We start from the raw sequence: 20,127 nt of genomic DNA on the forward strand, positions 1-20,127 counted from the left end.
AAAGTACCATGGACTGCTAAAAGGACTAATAAATCTGTCCTGGAAGAAGTGCAGGTGGAATGCTTCCTGGAAATGAGAATGACCAAACTTCATTTGACCTACTTTGGTCATGTTGTCAGCAAGGACCATTCCTTGGAGAAGGATACCGTGCTTAGTAAAGTGGAGGGTCAACAAAAAAGGGGAAGGCTCTCAACAAGATGGATTGACACAATGGCTGCAAAGATGGACTCAGGTATAGCAAATATTGTGAGGCTGGCACAGGACCAGGCATTGTTTTGTTCTTTTGTCCATAGAGTCACTGTGAGTCAGAGCTGACTCGATCAGAGCTGACTCAATGGCACCTAATAACAACACAGCAACAGTGTATACATAAGAAAGAAAATAATGAATACCAACGCTGAAGTCACTGAAATAGAAAATGGAAAAAAAAATTAATGAAATCAAAAGTTAGTTATTTGAGAAGATCAGAATTTACAAACCTGTAGCTACAATGATGAGGAGAAAAGAGAGAAGACACAAATTACTACAAATGAGAGAGAAAACACTGCTACAGAGTCTACAGATAAAATTGTGTTCAATTGGAAATATAGTCTTGCATTATCTTATAAATGTACCTATCACTTAATTGGTAACACCTCTATTTTTCTCCCAAGCATTTGTTTACTCACATGAAATAAAAACATAAGTCTAAAATAGACTTGGAAACAATGTTCACAGAACCTTTATTCACAATAGTTCAAAAATGGAATGAATAAACAAATCGGGTTAACATTTACACACAATAGGATAAGACTAAGCAATAAAAAGTTAACAAACTGCTCATATATGGAATAGCATGGATGTATCTCATATTATATCAGGTATAGATTATAAGATTATATTATACACACACACACACACACAAAGTTCTATAACAGGAAAAATCAAATTAGAGAGATCAGATCAGTGTTTGTTGGTGGTAGGAGTTGACCTCCAAACAGCGGGAAGGAACATTGTGGGGTGATTTAAATATTTTATAAGTTCTTTGGAGTGGTGGTTACTCAGGTATAAACATTTTTCAAAAGACATGATTCTCTTGAATATCTGTAAATTTTATTCAATGTAAATTATACCTTAATTAAAAAATGATTTGTATCTTTTTCTGAAAATTCTCAGCTAACTACAAAATTGCTTAGAGCCATATCTGATGAGAATTTTAAGAAGGAATGAATTTCTGGTAACTGATTGTGATAAGCAAAATAACACCCCCCACCACCACCACCACACACACCAAAAGATGCCCAGGGACGTTCTACACTGTCCCACAAGACCACTATGAGTTGGAATCAACTCAACAGCAACAAGTTAAAAGATGTTTGGGTCCTATTCCTCAGAATCTCACCTAGCAAAAGGCAATTTAAAATTAAAAACTTTTAGATGGAAAGATCATTGTAGAATACCCAGGCAGGCTCAACTCAACCACATGAGCTCTTAAAAGCACAGAACATTTCCCTACTGTGATCAGAGAGATACGATACCAGAAGATCAGAAAGATGGTGGTGTGAGAAAGATTCAGTTCCATCTTGCTGGCTCTGAGATGTAGGGGGCTATATGGAAGGACCATAGAGAGGCCCCTAGGAGCTTAGGGTGGACCCAGTTGAGAGCCAGTAAGAAAATAGTGTTCAAAGTCCTACAACCATGTGGAAATGAATTCTGCTGCAAAGCAGCTAAGAAACAGATTCTCCACTAAACCCTCCAGAGAGGAATGTAATCTTGCTGATACCTTGATTTGATCTGTGAAACTTGTACAGTCCTTCTGACCAACAGAACTATAAGATAAATTTATGTTGTTTCAAACTATTAAACTGTGATAGTTTGTTACAGCAGCAGTAGAAAGCAAATATACTGGTATGAAGAATAGGCTAATCAGAAATGATACAAAAATGAAGCAGCATTATTTTTCTCCTAGCAGGAACATTTCTTTAGTCTTTTCCTGTTACATTCTACATCTTTTCAGGTCCCCTTTAGCTGTAGAAACAGTTTCACTTTTAGATATTAAAAATCCAGTTCAGTCTACTTAAAAACCACTAGGAGGAAAATTGTTCTACACATCTCTGCGTTGAGGAAAAGAGGCTTCCTGTAATTTATACTTCTATTTCTCTTGCTCTTCTTTCTTGTTATATAACTTACAGATACTCCAGTTCTCGAGTGGGAACAAGAATGAGGTCAAAGGCCCAATGAGCAGTGTAGTTCTAAGATTTCTCTTGGTTGTGTAAATGTTCTCTCACGCTAGGCCTCCAAATGCTGTCCCTTTTTCAATATGGAACAATCATGGGTCCCTCAGAGATACTGTCAGCGATCTCCAGAATGCAAAGTTCCCTGTTTGAGGCAACATCCCTGTTGACTAACCCGGAAAGCCCTCACTCACACACTTCTTCCTACTGGTTCCTCTCATCCTAATAATTAGTCCTCTTTGGTGAGGTCCTTTAAAAATGATTCAAATCTGGCTTCTATCCAAAGTGGGCACTTGGTCCACAATTGGAAAAAAAAAAAAAATCCTTGCTTCATCAACAGTGTCAGTGCAGCGGCTCAGATGCTCACCCCTCTCTTCAAATTGCCCTTATGGGCAGTTTCAGCCAGCTCTCCACTTCACACTTTCCAGATGGTAGGCAGGAGCATTCCTCCATCTTTGCACAAGCTCTCATATTTTGGATACATATACTCTTTAGTGAATTCTTTCATGCCCCACCCTGGTAGTAGTATAAAGTTATCCTACAAATTTCTTGATGCTCAACATGCATCAAGATAAGGACTGAAAAGCTACTCCACCAGCTTGCAGGCATGAGACTTTCTTGAACTCCTTCCCCATCACTTACAAATTTGACATGTTGTTTGTCTTAGGTGCTGTCTAGTTGGCTCTGACTCATAGTGATCCCATATACAAGAGAATGAAATGCCTGTGCTGTGATAGTTGGAGCTGTGTGTCAACTTGGCTGCACTACAACTCTATGTGGTTTAAGCAATTGTGACGTGGGCTGTTCTCATAATGGGATCAGATGTATATGTTTTGAGCAGCCAATCTGTTTAAAGGGAGTTTCCCAAGGGGTGTGGCCTGCTTCCAGTATATTTATGGACATCCTGGGAAAAGAGACACTCTTCTGTGGATTGGGATTCTGTTGTCCATGAGTGAACAATCCACTATTCAGCCTGGAGATAGATGTTGGATTTGTCATTCGTTGGAGTCAACAGCCAGTACTGCCTGCCAACCTTGAGCTCTTTAGCCCCTGCAGGTGTGTGGGTTGGGTAAAGCTTTCCAGCTTGACGTTTGATCCAAGAAGTCAGGACTTGCCAACTTCTATAAGTGTGTGAGCCATTTCCTAAGATAAATTTCTCTTTCTCTGTATGTATATATAAGCTTTACTGGTTTTGCTTCTCTAGAGAACCCAGGCTAACACATGTGCCATCCTCATAATCTTTGCTATGCTTGAGCCCATCGTCATAGCCCATCAGTTAATCCATGTGACTGAAGGTCTTCCCCTTTTTTGCTGACTCTTTACTTTAGCAAGCATATCTATCTCCAGGGAATGGACAACATGATGAAAATACATGAGATGAAGTCCGGCCATTCTGGCTACTCAAGACCATTCCGGCTTTACTTCTTCCCAGGTAGATTGCTTTGTTCTTCTGGAAGTCCATGATATTTTTAGTACTCCAAAACATCACAATTCAAAAGCATCATCTCTTTTTTTAGGTCTTCCTTATTCATTGTGCAGCTTCCACATGCCTATGAAGCTGTTGAAAATACCATGGCTTTGGGTGAGGTGCACCTTAGTCTTCAGAATAATGTCTTTTTCTCTTTTTTTAAATCACTTTAAAGAGGTCTTTTGCTGCAGATTTTCCCAGTGCAATATGTCATATGATTTCTTGATGGCTGCTTCCATGGGCATTGATTTTATATCCAAGTAAAATGAAATCCTGAACAACTTCTATCTTTTTCCCACTTATTGTGATGTTGCTTATTGGTCCAGTTGTAAGGATTTTTGTTATTTTTATGTTGAAGTGTAATCCATACTGAAGGCTGTAGTTTCTGATCCTCACTAGTAAGTGCATCAAGTCATCTATACTTTCAGCAAGAAGGCCTTGTCATCTGCATATCACAGGTTGCTAATGAGTCTTCCTCCAATCCTGATGCCGCATTCTTCGTATACTCCAGCTTCTCAGATTATTTGCCTAGCATACAGATTGAATAAACTTGGTGAAAGGATACAACCTTAATGCTGACTTTCCAAGATTTTAAGCCATTCAGTATCCCCTTGTTCTGTTTGAATGACAGCTTCTTGGTCTATGTACAGGTTCCTCATGAGCACAATTAAGTGTTCTAGGATTCCCATTCTTCACAATGTTATCCGTAATTTGCTTTGATCCACACACAGCTGAAGTCCCTTGTATAGTCAATAAAACCCAGGTAAATATGTTTCTGGTATTCTTTGCTTTCAGGCAAGATCCATCTTACAACAGCAATGACATCCCTAGTTCCATACTTTCTTCTGAATCTGGCTTGAATTCCTGGCAGTTCCCTATTGATGTACTGCTGCAACTGTTTCTGAATTTTCTTGAGCAAAGTTTTACTTGCATGTGATATTAATGATACTGTTCTATAATTTCTGCATTCTGTTGGATCATTTTTATTTGGAATGGGCACAAATATGGATCTCTTCCACTCAGTTGGCCAGGTGGCTATCTTCCAAATTTCTTGGCATAAAAAATGAGTGCTTCTAGTGCTCTGGTAGCATAGTGCCTAAGGCACTTGACTGCTAACCAGAAGGCTGGCTGTTCAAACCCACCAGCCTCTCCTCAGAAGGAAGGTTGGGCAATCTACTTCTGTAGTGATACTGCCTTGGAGACCCAAGGAGGGGTCGCTATGAGTCAGGTCTGACTTGATGGCACATAACAACAACAACAACAACAGTACTGAATCCATTTGTTGAAACACCTCAATGGGTACTCTAACAACTCCTGGGGCCTTGTTTTTCACCAATTCCTTCCTTCAAGTCTATCTTATTCTGGAAACTTTGCTGAAACCTGTCAACCATGGGTGACCCTGCTTGTGTTTGAAATACCTGGGGCATAGCTTCCAGCATCACAGCAACACACAAGCCACCAAAGTATGACAAACTGACAGATGAGTGGTGGCACATTTGGCATAGGTGAGGGAAAAACACAGAAAGGTAGCATAACAGAATAGCCAAAATACTTAAATGCCCATTGAAGGATCATTCATCAATCATATCTCTATTATCTAGCTTTCTGTTATATGAGTTGGATTAGGTAAGAGAATTTGGTAATTGAAAGTCTAGTTAGTCATCTCTTAATGAATTAGTTAAAGAGATGCCTGGTATAGATAATTGAGACCTATTGTTCTCTGCTCAGAATCTTGGTCAAAATTTGAGTTTTTTAAAAAAACCCATTCCACACATATGTGTTGTACCATTTTATGATGGATAAAGGCCAGAGGATGACAAAATGAATTTGAAATGGTGATTCAAGTTTCCTTACCCACAATCAGTAGTTAATTAGTTATTTTCTTTACTCCTAAAGCTTTTAGCAACAGACCCATATTTTTTTAATGCAATCTACATATACGTATGTGTGTGTATATCCCCTATAATATGCAAGTGGTGTGTTTATGTAGTGTTCTAGTTACCTAGTGCGTCTCTGACAGGAATACACCACAAATGGGATGGCCTTAACAAGCATGAGTTTATTCATACAACTGGGAAGCTTTAAGACCAAGTTCAAAGTGCCAGGCTCTAGGGGCTGGGTGAAAGTCCCTCAACCTTGGGGTCCAGCTCTGCCTCCTGCTCCTAGCCCACTAGAGCTAGAGGCATTTCTTCACTCAGACAGCTGCTGGCTGCTGAAGCTAAGAAGCCTAAAGGTTGACAAGTAAAAAGGCACAGTCCTGATGTTACCAATTCACATGGCAGGCCATTAACTTAAGTCCACTGTAAGTCCCAAGGTTGGAAGAGCACAGCAGGCTGCTGAGCAACGACATGGCTACATGCAGGGTCCAAGTGTGCCAAAGGCTAGAGACCATTCTCAAAGCTCCTCCTTATACACAGGAAGCAGACCACATTTCAAAAGGCAGCTGCTCAGCTGCTCCCAGTAGCTTCTACCATGGAGCTGATTACCAGTCTCATCATGGGGAATACTACATCCAGCTGCCCGGCCACTCAGGCCTAGCTAAGTTGACATACAAACATAACCATCACATGTATGTATATATTTCTTATGTTATCTAGCCCTTGCCTATCTTTCTAACATCATGTCCTGCAAGCCTTTCCCCAGATCACTCAGATACAGGCATACAGACCTTCTTGTAGTGTCCTAAAAATGTCAAGATTTATTTCTTCCACTATACTGAGAGATTCTATAATTGCTTTTCCTACATCTCTCCATGGCTCTCTCCCTTACTTCATTCAGCTCCAGTGTCTCCTTATTAGTAAGGCCTTCTCTGAACACTTAAGCTAATAGAGCTTCCCCTCTGCCCAAAACTGACAAAAAAAAAAAAAAAATCCAAAAAAACCAAACTCACTGCCATCAAGTCAATTCCAATTCACAGTGACCCCCTTTGGGTTTCCAAGGAGGTAAACTTTTATGGAAGTAGATTCCCCATCTTCCTTCCACAGAGCAGCTGGTGGATTTGAACCGCCAACACTCGGGTTAGGAGTCAAATGCCTTAGGCACTGCACTACCAGAGCTCCTCCCCTTCTGCCCCAGTCTGCCTTTAACTTCAAACTACCTTTCATGCTTTATTGTTTGTCCATAACACTTATTTTCACCTCAGGTTGTGTCTCATGTGTACTTGTTTATCTATTTATTATTACTCTTCATGAAGGCCCCAAATAAGCTTGTCTTGGTTGCCAGGGCATGTTTGGTATTTACAGCAGCACTAGATACATAATTGGTATTTGAAGTACAGTTGCTTTATACAAGAATAAGTAATCATTTAAATCAGGTGACAAGTTATATAGAATCAGGGTTGTATTAAAAGAAATAGGGCTGTATTGTAGTTTTGCTAATACTTGCCTTAAACAATTTTGACTCAGTATTATCCACTATTAGAAAACTGGTAACAAAATATAAAATATCAAAGCCAAAAGGAAGACATTAAATGCAATCAGAGATAAAAGATAGAATATATACAAGGATATAATAATTAGTCTAGTAACTGATTTCTCCACATTAAAATTAGAAGCCAGAAAAGAGTGAAGGATCTTCAAAGTGCTGAGAGAAACTGTCAGCCTCAAATTTTGTACTTAACAGGACTATCTTTCAAGAATGAAAGCAAGAAGACATTTACAGATAAACAAAAACTCAGAAATCATCACTAAAAAAAACTTCTAAAAAATGTACTGGAATAAAGAAAACAATCTAAGAAGGGCTGTCTCAGATACAACAATAAACTATGAAAAAGAAAAATGGTAAATATGTGAGCAAATACAAAGAAACACTGACAGTGTAAAACAGTATAATAATGTCTCATTAGTGGTATTAAAATAAAAAGAAGATAAAGCTAAAGTATTAAACCATAATGCCACGTAAGTCAGGAGAGGGAGATTACTTCTAAAACATTATACTTATATTAGTAGGAGGAAGGTAAAAATATAGATTAGATTTATTACTCTTTATTATTATTTTTCAGTTTAAATTTTAAAGAAATTTATTAAAATTATAGAAATAACATTTGTATTTTTAAAAATATCAAAGAAACAGAATGAGAAAAAAAACTTCAATTAATACAAGGCAAGAGGGAAGGATGAAGGTCAGGAGTCACTGAAATAGTGGGACAATGAGAAAAAACAAAATAAGATGGTAGATATACATTTATATATAATATCAATCATAGCAAATATAAATAAATTGAACTTCCCAGTTAAGATACATAATAAGATTTTAAAAAATCCAGCTGCATGATATTCATGACATAAACCTAACATATAATTTAAAAAAATAAAAGTAAAAGGACACTAAAGGACAAACCAAGCAATTATTAATAGATGAAATAAGCTTGTATTATAGTATTAATATCATGTACATATAATTGAGGGCAAAAAAGCTTAATGTCCTTGAGATAATTACTAAGTGTTACTAAAAGTTTCAAGAAGTAGATAACAATCCTAATTTGTCTATACCTAGTAGCAGAGGTTCAAATTATCTAAAGCAAAAATTGATAGTCCTATGAGGAGAAATGATGGCACAAACTGGTAAGAACTGGACTCCTAGCAGAAGATTTGTTGGTTTAAACCCACTCAGAGGTGTCTCGAAAAGCAGCTAGAGAAGACAAAGCCAATTCCTATAATGAAATGGTCAACTGCGAAGGAACTGTTTCAAGTGCTGAGGAGCAAGGATATCTCCTGGAGGACTAAGGTGCGCCTGACACAAGACATGATATTTCCAGTCGCCTCGTATGCATGTGAGAGCTGGACAATGAATAAGGAAGACCGAAGAAGAGTTGATGCTTTTGAGCTGTGGTGCTGGTGAAGAATGCTGAAAGTACCATGGACTGCTAAAAGAACTAACAGATCTGTCCTGGAGGAAGTGCAGCCAGAATGCTCCTTGGAAGCAAGAATGGCCAGACTTTGTCTCACCTATTTTGGTCATGTTGTAAGAAGGGACCATTCCCTGGAGAAGGATGTCATGCTTAGTAGGGTGGAGGGTCGACGAAAGAGGGGGAGGCCTTCAACAAGATGGATTGATACGGTGGCTGCAATGATGAGCTCAAGTATAGCAGGGATTGTGGGGCTGGCGCGGGATAGGGCAGTGTTTCGTTCTGCTGTGCATGGGGTCACTATGAGTTGGAAATGACTCGAAGGCACTTAACAACAACAACAACATAATGAAATGTGCAAAGACTTGGAGTAAGAAAACCAAAAGGGAAGAACACGCTTGGCATTTCTCAAGCTGAAAGAATTGAGGAAAAATTTAAGCCTCAAGTCGCAATAGTCAGAGATTCTATGGGCAAAACATTGAATGATGCAGGAAACATCAAAAGAAGATGGAAGGAATACATAGAGTCACTGTACCAAAAAGAACTGGTTGATCTTCATCCATTTCAGGAGGTGGCATATGATCTAGAACCAATGGTATTGAAGGAGGAAGCTGAAGCTGCAATGAAGGAATTGGTGAAGAACAAAGCTCTGGAAATTGATGGAATACCCATTGAGATATTTCAACAAACAAATGTCCCAGTGGAGGTACTCACTCAGTTATGCCAAGAGATTTGGAAAACAGCTACCTGGCCAACTGAGTGGAAGAGATCCATCCACATTTGGACCCATTCCAAAGAAAGGTGATCCCACAGAATGTGGAAATTATTGAACAATATCATTAATATCTCACACAAGTAAGTTCTTACTGAAGATAATTCAAAAACAGTTGCAGCAGTATATTGACAGAGAACTTCCAGAGGTGCAAGCTGGATTCAGAAGAGGACATGGAACAAGGGATATCATAGCTGCTGTTAGATGGATCTTGGCTCAAGGCAAAGAATACCAGAAAGATGTTGACTTGTGTTTTATTGACTATACAAAGGCATTTGATTGTGTGGATCATGACAAATTGTGGATAATATGGAGAAGAATGGGAATTCCTGAACACTTGATTGTACTCATAAAGAACCTGTACATTGACCAGGAGGCTGTCGTTCGAACAGAACAAGGGGACACTGCATGGCTAAAAATCAAGAAGGGAGTGCATCAGGCTTTTATCCTTTCTCCACACTTATACAATCTATATGCTGAGTAAATAATCCAAGAAGATGGACTATATGAAGAAAAATGTGGCATCAGGATTGGAGGAAGAATCATTAACAACCTGCAATATGCTGACGACACAACTTTGCTTGCTGAAAGTGAGGATGGCTTGAGGCACTTGATGATGAAGATTGAAGAATAAAGTCTGCAGTATGGATTACATCTCAATATAAAGAAAACAAAAATCCTCACAATTGGATCAATAAGCAGCATCACGATAAATGGAGAAAAGATTGAGGTTGTCAAAGAATTCACATTGCTTGGTTCTATAATCGACACCAATGGAAGCAGCAGTTAGGATATTAGACAACATATAGCACTGGGCAAGTCAGCTGCAAAGGAACACTTTCAAGTGCCGAAGAGCAAAGATGTCTCCTTGAGGACTAAGGTGTGCCTGACACAGGCCATGATATTTTCAATCCCTTCATATGCATGTGAGAGCTGGACAATGAATAAGGAAAACCGAAGAAGAGTTGATGCTTTTGAATTGTGGTGCTGGCAAAACCATGGACTGCTAAAAAACCTAACAGATCTGTCCTGAAGGAAGTGCACCCGAAATGCTCCTTGTAAGTGAGAATGGCCAGACTTCATCTCACCTACTTTGGTCATGTTGTCAGAAGGGACCATTCCCTGAAGAAGGATGTCATGCTTGGTGAGGTGGAGGGTCAACGAAAGAGGGGAAGGCCTTCAATAAGATGGATTGACACAGTGGCTGTGACGAAGGGCTCAAGTATAGCAAGGATCATGGAGCTGGTGCGGCATTGGGCGGTGTTTTGTTCTGCTGTGCATAGGGTTGCTATGAGTCGGAAACGACTCGACAACACCTAACAACAAGAGTTGTCTCTGAAGACAGGCTGATGATCTGCTTCTGGAAGGTCACAACCTTGAAAACCCTAAGGAGCAGTTCTATTCTGCAGACTTGGAGTTACTATGAGTGGGAATTGACCCAATAGCAACTAACAACAACGTTGTGATTGCTAGAAAGTTAAATACAGTTCTTTTAAGTAGACATTACAGAATCCTGCAAAGATCATACAGCAAAATGTAGAATATTTTGGGGAAAAAACTATTAATAAGCTTACGCTAATTGACACATAGAACTTTACACTGAACAACAGTAGGGTACAGAATATATTCAAAGACACAAGAAACATTTTACAAATATCGTGAATACTGAGCAATAAAGTAAGTTTCACAAACTTCCAAGAATCTGTATCATACCAAACAAATTCTCTGAAAACAAAGTATTTAAGTTATAAATCAGTAACAAAAACATAACTAAAGTACACATACATCTGGAAATCTCAAAACATATTCATAGTACACTACTGGGTGAAAAAAAAATAACAAAGAAGATGTTTTTAAAATGAATTTTATTGAAAGCATAAATTTTGTATAAAGCATATGAATGTAACTAAAATAGCAACTAAAGAACAATATACAGCTGTAGGAATACATTAGAAAAGTAGATTGAAAAAAGAACGAATTAAACAGATAAAAAGAAATAATTAAAACAGGTAAAAAGTCCCCCCAGAAATTGAAGAAAGGAAATAATTCAAACAAAAATAGTTAGTAAAATTAAAAAAATAAATATCTGAAGGCCTAAAGTTTATTCTACCATGAAAAAAAAGAAGAAACAAATGAACATTATGAGAATGAAAAGGATACAACACTGTGGTTTCTGCAAACATTCGTAAGATTGAAAAATGATACTCTGAACAAATGTATATAAGTATTTTGAAAACATCCAAAAACCAAATGCACTGCCATTGATTCAATTCTGAGTCATAGTGACCCATATTGGGTTTCCAAGGCTGTAAATATTTACGGAAGTAGATTGCCCAGTATAAGTATTTTGAAAACATAGCTCCAAGATAAATATCTATAAGAAATAAAACTTTCTTAAGTTGACTCAAAAATTAAAAATTCTGAATAGTCTCGTAATCATGAAAGAAGTTGAATCAGTCATTAACAATATTCCTGAACATCAAGTCTACATGATTTTAAAGTCAAATTACATATAAAACTTATTTGACTTTTAAGAAATTATAATGCTTGGGTAAGAGTTTTGACTAAAGAAATAAATAAATGAAAAGATATAATATAAAACCAAAACCCAAACCCACTGTTATCAATTCAATTCTGATTCATAGTGACAGTGCAGAATGCCCCATAGGGCTTCTGAGGCTTTAAATCTTTGCAGACTGAAACTAAGGTGCACCTCTGACCCAAGCCATGGTATTTTCAACAGTCTTCATATGCATGTGAGAGCTGGACAATAAATAAAGAAGACTGAAGAGGAATTGATACATTTGAATTTTGGTGTTGGTGAAAAATACTGAATACACCATGGATTGCCAGCAGAATGAACAAATCCGTCCTAGAAGAAGTGCAGCTGGAATGCTCCTTGAAAGCAAGAATGGCCAGACTTCCTTTCACCTACTTTGGTCATGCTGTCAGAGGAACCATTCTCTGGAAAATGGTATCATGCTTGGGAAAACAGAGGGACAATGAAAAAGAAGACCCTGAATGAGAAGGATTGACACATTGGCTGCAAAGATGAGGTTAATCATAGCAAGGATTGTGAGAATTGTGCAGGACTGGGCCGTGTTTTGTTCTGTTGGACATAGGGTCGCTATGAGTTGGAGCTGACTTAATGGCACCTAACAACAACATATGCTTGTGAGAGTTGGACAATGAATAACAAAGACTGAAGAATTGATGCCTTTGAATTGTTGGTGAAGAATATTGAAAATACCATGAACTGTCAGAAGAATGAAAAAAATCAGTAATGGAAGAAGTGCAGCCAGAATGCTCCTTAGAAGCAAGAACGGACATGTCGACTTTGTCTCACATACTTTGGTCATGTTGTCAGAAGAGACTAGTTTCCAGGGAAGAATATCATGGTTGGTAAAGTAGAGGGACAGTGCAAAAGGGAAAGACCCTCAAGGAGATGGATTGACACAGTGACTGTGGTGATGGGTTCAAGCATGGCAATGACTATGAGGATGTCACAAGACTTGGCAGTGATTCATTCTGTTGTACATAGGATCACTGTGAGTTCAAACTGACATGATGGCACCTAACAATAACAACAAAAATCTTCACAAAAGCATATTATCTCATCTTTCTCTTGCACTATAGTTAACAAAAGATAGACTCAATATTCTAAAGATGTTAATTGCTCTCAAACTTATCTATACATTTAATGGAATATCAAACAAACTTTAACAAGATGTATCATGCCAAACGACAATGAGTCTAAATTATACATGTAAGTACAAAAACAAAGTCGAGATGTAGTGAACAATAAGAAAGTGGAAGTATTTACCCTATTAGGTAATCAGGACGTTTTATAAAGTTAAAATAATAATTACTATGTGGCACTGGCATAGAAATAGGCAAATAGGCCAATGGAGTACAAGAGAGATTCCATTAACAGACCAACCCTCATATAAAATCTGGGCATGTAACATTGCACATTAGTGAACAAAACAATGATAGCATTATCAAGAAATCATGTTGAGAAAATTGATCAGCCATATTAAAAAAAAAAATGAAAAAGGTGCAGGAATAGCAGAAGACATGGTTTCCATACCATGTATCACACACACACATACACACAAAATACAATTCCAGATGGACTCTGTACTTAAGTGTAAAAACAAAACTTGAAAAAGTACATGAGAAAATTTTTTATGTCCTCAACATTGTCAAGATCTAGTGAACAATAAGAAAGTGGAAGAATATGCAAAATAGAATAACAATGAAGGAAAATTAATTAACTCCATCTTATTGTAATACACTATTAAAAATGAAAAGTTAAGCCATGACCTGGGAGAAGATATTTGCGACACATAACTGACAGAGTTTTGTCATCCAGAACATATTAAAATCCCATAAAAAATAACAAGAAAACAAACAATTCAATGTAAAATTAGGAAAAAGGCATAAAAGGCATTTCACATTAGAAGAAATCTGAATAGAAAATAACGCTCAATCTCATTAATTGTCTGTGATGTACAAATTAAACCCAAAACCAAACCCACTGCCATCAAGGTGATTCCAATTCATTGTGACCCCCCCCACACACACACACACACAGTGGTTAAAGCATTTGGCTGCTAACCAAAAGGTCGGCAGTTTGAACTTACCAGCTACTCCATGAGAGAAACATGAAGCAGTCTGCTTCTGTAAAGATTTACAGCCTATGGGGAAGTTCTACTCTGTCGTATAGGGTAGCTAGGAGTTAGAATCAATTCAAAGGCAATAGGTTTCTTTCTTTTTTTTTTTTTTTTTGGTAATTTCAGTTTGTACAAAAACTTTCTTTTGCTCCTATAACTCCATTTTAAGTTCCCTACTTTGTGCTTTCAATGTTAAGCAGATGACATCTTTATATATTGTATGCTCATCAACATAGATGTATAACCATTGCTTTATATAGTTCAGGGAAGAGAAAAAGTCACACAAAATATGTAGGTACTTTTACTTTTGTACTTTCTTTCTTTATGTAGATTTGAATTACTGTCTATCATCTTTTCATTTCAGCCTAAAAGACTTCCTTTAGTATTTCTTATAGAGTAGGTTTGTCAGCCTTAATTCTCTCATTTTTTATTGACTTGGGAATTCCTTAATCCATCTTTCATGTTTAAAGTCTAGTTTTTCTAGATATACAATTTTTGTACAACAATCTGTCTTTCAGCATTTTGAATATGCCATCACGCTGCTTTCTGGATTCATGATTTCTGATGAGAAACCAGCTGCTAGTCTTACAGAGGATCCCTTTTAGGTGATATGTTACTTCCACCTTGCTACTTTCAAGATTCTCTTTTTCTTTCAACAATTTGATTATTATTGTCTGGATGTGTATCTGAGTTTATCTGACTTGGAGTTCTTTCAGCTTTTGGATATGTAGATTAATTTTTTTTCCATCAAATTTGGGAAGTTTGCTGTCATCATTTCTTCAAGTATTCTTTCTGCCCTTTTCTTTCTTACCTTTTCCTCTGGGACTCCACTTATGCTTATATTAGTGCACTTAGTGGTTTTCACAAGTCTCTAAAGCTATGGTAATATTTCTCCATTCTCTTTCCTTTCTATTTCTCAGACTATGTAATTTCAATTGATGTATCTTCAAACTCATTGATTCTTTCTTCTGCCTGCTCAAATCTGCTTTTAAGCTACTTTAGTAAATTTCTCAATATAGTTATTGTACTCTTCTATTCCAGAATTTCTATTTGACTCTTTTTTATAATCTCTGTCTCTTTCATATACTCCATTTGTTGGAATATAGTCATCCCACTCTTCTTTAGTTCTTTAGACTAGTCATCCCACTCTTCTTTAGTTCTTTAGACATGGTTTTTAACATTTCTTTGAACATATTTAAAATATATGATTTAAAGTATTTGTCTAGTAAGTCCAACATTTGGCTTCCTCTGGGACTGTTTCTATTGACTGTTTTTTTTCCTTGTTTATAGGCCATCTTTTCTTATTCTTTTGCATGTCTCCTATCTTTTTTAAAATTAGACATTTAAAATAATACAATGGGGCAAGTCTAAAAATCAAATTATCTTCCTCTCTAGGATTTTGTGTTGTTATTCTTTGTGATTTTTTTGTTTGTTTCTTGACTTTTATGAACAGATTCTATATTTTGTGCTGAGTGTGGCCACGGAAATATTTGCTTGATTAGCTTAGTGGTCAGCTAATGATTTGATAGAGATTTCCTTAAATGTCTGAAATCAGTAAGTTCAAGGGACTCTGTTTATATGGTAGTACACACTTGTAGTAATTGCACAGGCCTTTGACAGCACTGCTTTGGCTTTTGCTTCCTGTCTGAGAAATAGACAATTTAGGCATCTGTAGATTCAAGGAATTTCCATTTGTGTTGGCATTTTTTATAACTTGTTGAGAGCTTAGAAGCCCCATAGTTTTCAAAAGGTTCCACAAAGTATATACAAATTACACCAGTGTATTTCTATACCTTGCTACACACATCTATTTAAGCATCAACATTAAATCCATTTCATATACCTGGCTTGATCTTTTAATTCCATCATGTTACCAGTAACTCTAGGAAGGGAAGGCTAGAACCTGTCAAGAGTTAGGTGACTTGTCTTAGTCAAGTTCAGCATCAACCAAAAGTCCCAAATCATTGAATTTTTTAATTGGTATTTTCCTTTTTGGTGCATTCCCCTCAGCTCTTAGGTCCACATCTTTTATGACCATCATCCAGCTGTCTCCCATCTCATACTTTATAATTTCTTCCAGTTCTATCCAATTTGAAATCATACTCTTAATTAGTTTCTATTTTCTGATCAAAATTAGTGCATTACTATAAATAGCAACATTTTAATATGCGAAATAAGTTATTGATTTACTCAGAGAAAAGGGTAGAGCATTTGAGAACTGAATGTCAATGAAGAAAAGGAACAAATAAAATGGTAAAATGTTCTTTTTTTACATCTTTTATTATTTACTGTAAGACGGTAAGTAATAACATCAAAAAATACCACAAGTAGTAGCTCTAAAGAACAGAAATTCATTTTCTCACAGTTTTGGAGGAGAAAAGTCCAAATCAGCATCTCAGCTATGTTGATTTTTTCTGTCGGCGTTTTTCCTGGTTTCTGGTCTCTGCTAGAAATCCTTGATGACCCTTCACTTGTAGATAGGTTCTCACATGACATCTGTCTTCATTCTGTAAGTGTGTCTCTCCATGTCTGTTTTAACTTTTTATGACACACTCAGAAGTTTGGAGATTACTCTATTTCACTATCATCTCATTAATGTAACAAAATAGAAAGGCTACTTCCATAGATCTATTTACAGTCATGGGTTTATAGGTTAGGACTCAACACGCCCCTTTGGGAGACACAATTCAGACCATAACACTAAAATCTGAGAATAAATTTCCCTATTTTCTTTCTGGAGAACCAAATGAGGGGAATTCACAAGCCATGTGTCATAATGTTCCTGGCCAGCAGGTGCATCAGTCTCCATCACTGTGAAGTCTGGGACAGGCAGGTAGACACTGAGTAACATAATTTTGGTTGGCTAAGGTTCTTTAAACATCTTCATACCTCAGTTTTTTACTGTGCCTCTGAATCATTTGTGTTAGCCTTTTCACAAAGCACTCATGGAATAAGGAGATCTTATTCCATGAGTTTCAAATTTATGTTCAAATTATTATAAACTAAAGAACTCAGTCTTTTGAGCTGTCATGTCAACACTGGTGCCTCTGTGCTGGTCTGCTTGTCTTGGACTTTTGTACTGAACTTGACAATGAGAAAGATATATAGATTGCAAAATCTGGAATGTTTGTCAAAGTTAGCTGCAATTAGTTTTTTGATATACATGTGGGATGACATAGTGTACATAACTGAGAATCAAATCTGCATAATACACAATAGCTCAGAATACCAGTACCAAGGGAATTGTCAACATCAGAAATTCCACCTTGTTCATTTTGCAGAACAGAAAACTGAGGCTCAGAGAAATTAAGTGATTTACTTCACAAGATACAGTACACAAGGGGAAGAGGCTGAACTAGGGCTTTATGATTCATAGACTATTTCTTTTCTGCTATTTTCTTTTTAACCAAAAAACAAAACAAAACAAAAAACCAAACTCACTGCCATTGAGTTGATCCTGACTCATAGTGTGACCCCTCCTTAGGTTTCCGAGGTGGCATCACTATGGAAGTAGATTGCCCAATCTTCCTTCTGAGGAGTTAGCAGTCAAATGTCTTAGGCACTAAACCACCAGAGCTCTCCCTCTTTCTTCTTCTTTTTTTTTTTTAACCATACCTGCTAATTCCTAGACCATGGGAAGGTGAGAGCATTTGTCCAATTTTTTGTTCTAACCCAATATTAGCACAACTGTGGACACCTTGTCCACTATATACATAGTGTACTTGACTTTTAAATTGCTTACTTCTAAAAAGAGAATTAGGTTTTTGTTCAACTCTTTTAATACTTGTATATGGCAATGCTACACAGAGTGAAAGAATAATGATGATGATTTTACTACTGTTAAGTAATGTGTGGGCATTTTACTTGAGGATTCTGAATTATTGATTACATTTCTACATATTTCTAACAATCATAAATTGTCAGTGATAACATAATAGATTTTATTATTATCAAATGGGACTGTGTCAGCATTATCTTCATTATCTTTTAAAAATTATAATATTGTGGCCTGCTTTTGCCTGTCATTTGAATTCTTTTGAAAGCAAGATCCTCAAATGCCATTCTTTTAAAACATCAGTTTATTCTAGTACTACAAATGATATCACTCAAACAGGAAGAGGTATTCCTAAAGTGTTACTGGGAGACAAGGAAAGCTCTCCAGAAGGCTGATTTCTTTCCACTTTTCAATCATTTGTTATAAAAGATAAAGACTGAATAGTAAGCACCACATTAGAAGCCGCTTTGATCCCATGAGATGAATAATTAATGTCTTGAGGCTGATCCTGTCAACAGGACATAAGGCACATCTAGTTTTCTAAATATGCCCAGCCTTATTAAAATGTTTCTGTATGTTCTGACTTCTTTAAGAAGAAAGGGAATTTAATAGTTAGAGCAAAGGCTTCTGGGACAGGGATCGCATTATAAAGTGCACAGTCCTACCCTGCATATTTAATCACAAGTGGAACAGTCAGGTGTAATTGAATAAAAATTCATTAGACACAAAGAAAAATACTCCTAATTAGATTTTATTTTAGATTAACAAAACTCACAGTGCATATGTTGTTGGTCATGATATATTTCCCTTAAGCCCCACAATTGCTAAAAATACCAAATCAATCACCACTCAGACTGCATTATGAAGTGTGTGAACCAGTGTATTAAAAAGTCATGTTAGCACCAACAAAGTTTATTGGGGTAACTGCATTCAAGCCACACATGGCATACCTTTAAATAGCACTGTTAAAATACCAAATAAAATGTCAACGTCTGTCAAGTCTCTGGCTTTTATAAATTGTTTAGACTAGGGAACACTGGGGTTTGTACATTGTTCTTTTCATATGATGTAGAAAAGAAGAGACCGTAAAAAGAAAAGAACAATAAAGCATAGTTCATTTTTGAAGTTCTTTCATGGAAAAACATACTCTGGATCATTACCCTCCTAATCAACAATTTCCTTCTTCCTCCCAATTCTTCCCGTCTGGTATTTACCTTTCTCCTTCTCCCCCCTCCCCACCACCTCTCTCTGGGTGGTATTTTGAGCTTATACACACTAATCATTTTTTAAGTTGCTTCAAAAGAGAATCCCAGGACAGCATGACAGATATGTATATACTCAGGGTATCTGTAACCTGGGCCATAGCTTTGCTCACCATCTTTATGCTCTTAAAAACTCACCAGAGAACCCTAACCACAGAGTTTCCTGGCATGAGGAGGGCTTGAAGAGCAGGGTCAGCTACTACCTACCTACAGACAAGTTCTTATCACACCTTAGTGGCCATCTCCCTGCCCCATTCTCTCCGCCTTTTTCCTTTTATTACCACACCACACTCCCCACAATTCCCAAACAACAACATCTCTGTTTCAGCTTCTTCTCTGGATTTCCCACACTTAATGCAACCCAGACCTCACCTTCAGCTCTCCTGAGGCCACTTTGGAAGCCAGCTCGATGACACAGCCAACAGCCATGCGTGCAGCACCGGACGAGTGCAGCTCATTCCAAATGGTGTCACTGTCCACCTGAGCAAACAGTCCCAGAGCCCGAAGAAAGAGAGAGGGAGGAGAAAGAGAGGGAAGAGGTGAAGGGAGGAGGGAGGGGGAGGGGAGTATTGAGGAAAGGAAGGGAGAGAGAAAGCAAATCTGTGAGGGAGGGCTGGCAGGGTAACAGCCTATGTACAATAACATTAGTCTTCCGCCTTGGCCAGCTGAAAAGGCCTTCTGGACATGGCTTTGCTTATACTTTTTCTCTACACTGACTTCTCCAATGGAAACACATTCCTGCCATGCCTCACTGCCATTCCCTGTTTAGATTTCTCATTACAAACAGCATTACATAGGCCGGATCTGGCTTAGTTACAGGCCTGCTAGAAACCAGGCACAAGTAGTAGATAGAGCAAAAGCTAAGAGCACTTAGCTATACATAAAAATCGGATTTGCAAGTGCTAGAGGGGGAAAATTCAAATACCTTTCTGGCTGCAGGTTTACAGGGAGCCAAAGACAATTATTAAACAGGTAGCAGTAGCAGTCAGTGAACAGGAAGTAGCAGCCACAGTTCAGGTTCTCCAACTAAATCCACAGAGTGTGTGGTCCTCTCTTAAAACATTAACAATATTAAATTGCAAGGAGCAATTTGATTTTCAGAGTGGAAATTTAAA

The 20,127-nt window shown here is 37.4% G+C and overlaps 1 protein-coding gene across 1 annotated transcript in view; it reads right to left on the minus strand.

The window, feature by feature from the left end:
* HDAC9 (histone deacetylase 9) overlaps window positions 1–20,127 on the minus strand; it is a 582,041-nt gene that overhangs the window by 231,525 nt on the left and 330,389 nt on the right. The window contains exon 17 of the mRNA XM_007946059.2: window positions 19,385–19,492. Within this exon, the coding sequence (XP_007944250.2) occupies window positions 19,385–19,492 (108 nt within the window). The remainder of the gene's footprint in view (window positions 1–19,384; window positions 19,493–20,127) is intronic.

The sequence above is a fragment of the Orycteropus afer genome, unplaced genomic scaffold, assembly GCF_000298275.1.
Source record: "Orycteropus afer afer isolate SDZICR_OR568_19922 unplaced genomic scaffold, OryAfe1.0 scaffold00008, whole genome shotgun sequence".
Classification (NCBI taxonomy): Eukaryota; Metazoa; Chordata; class Mammalia; order Tubulidentata; family Orycteropodidae; genus Orycteropus; species Orycteropus afer.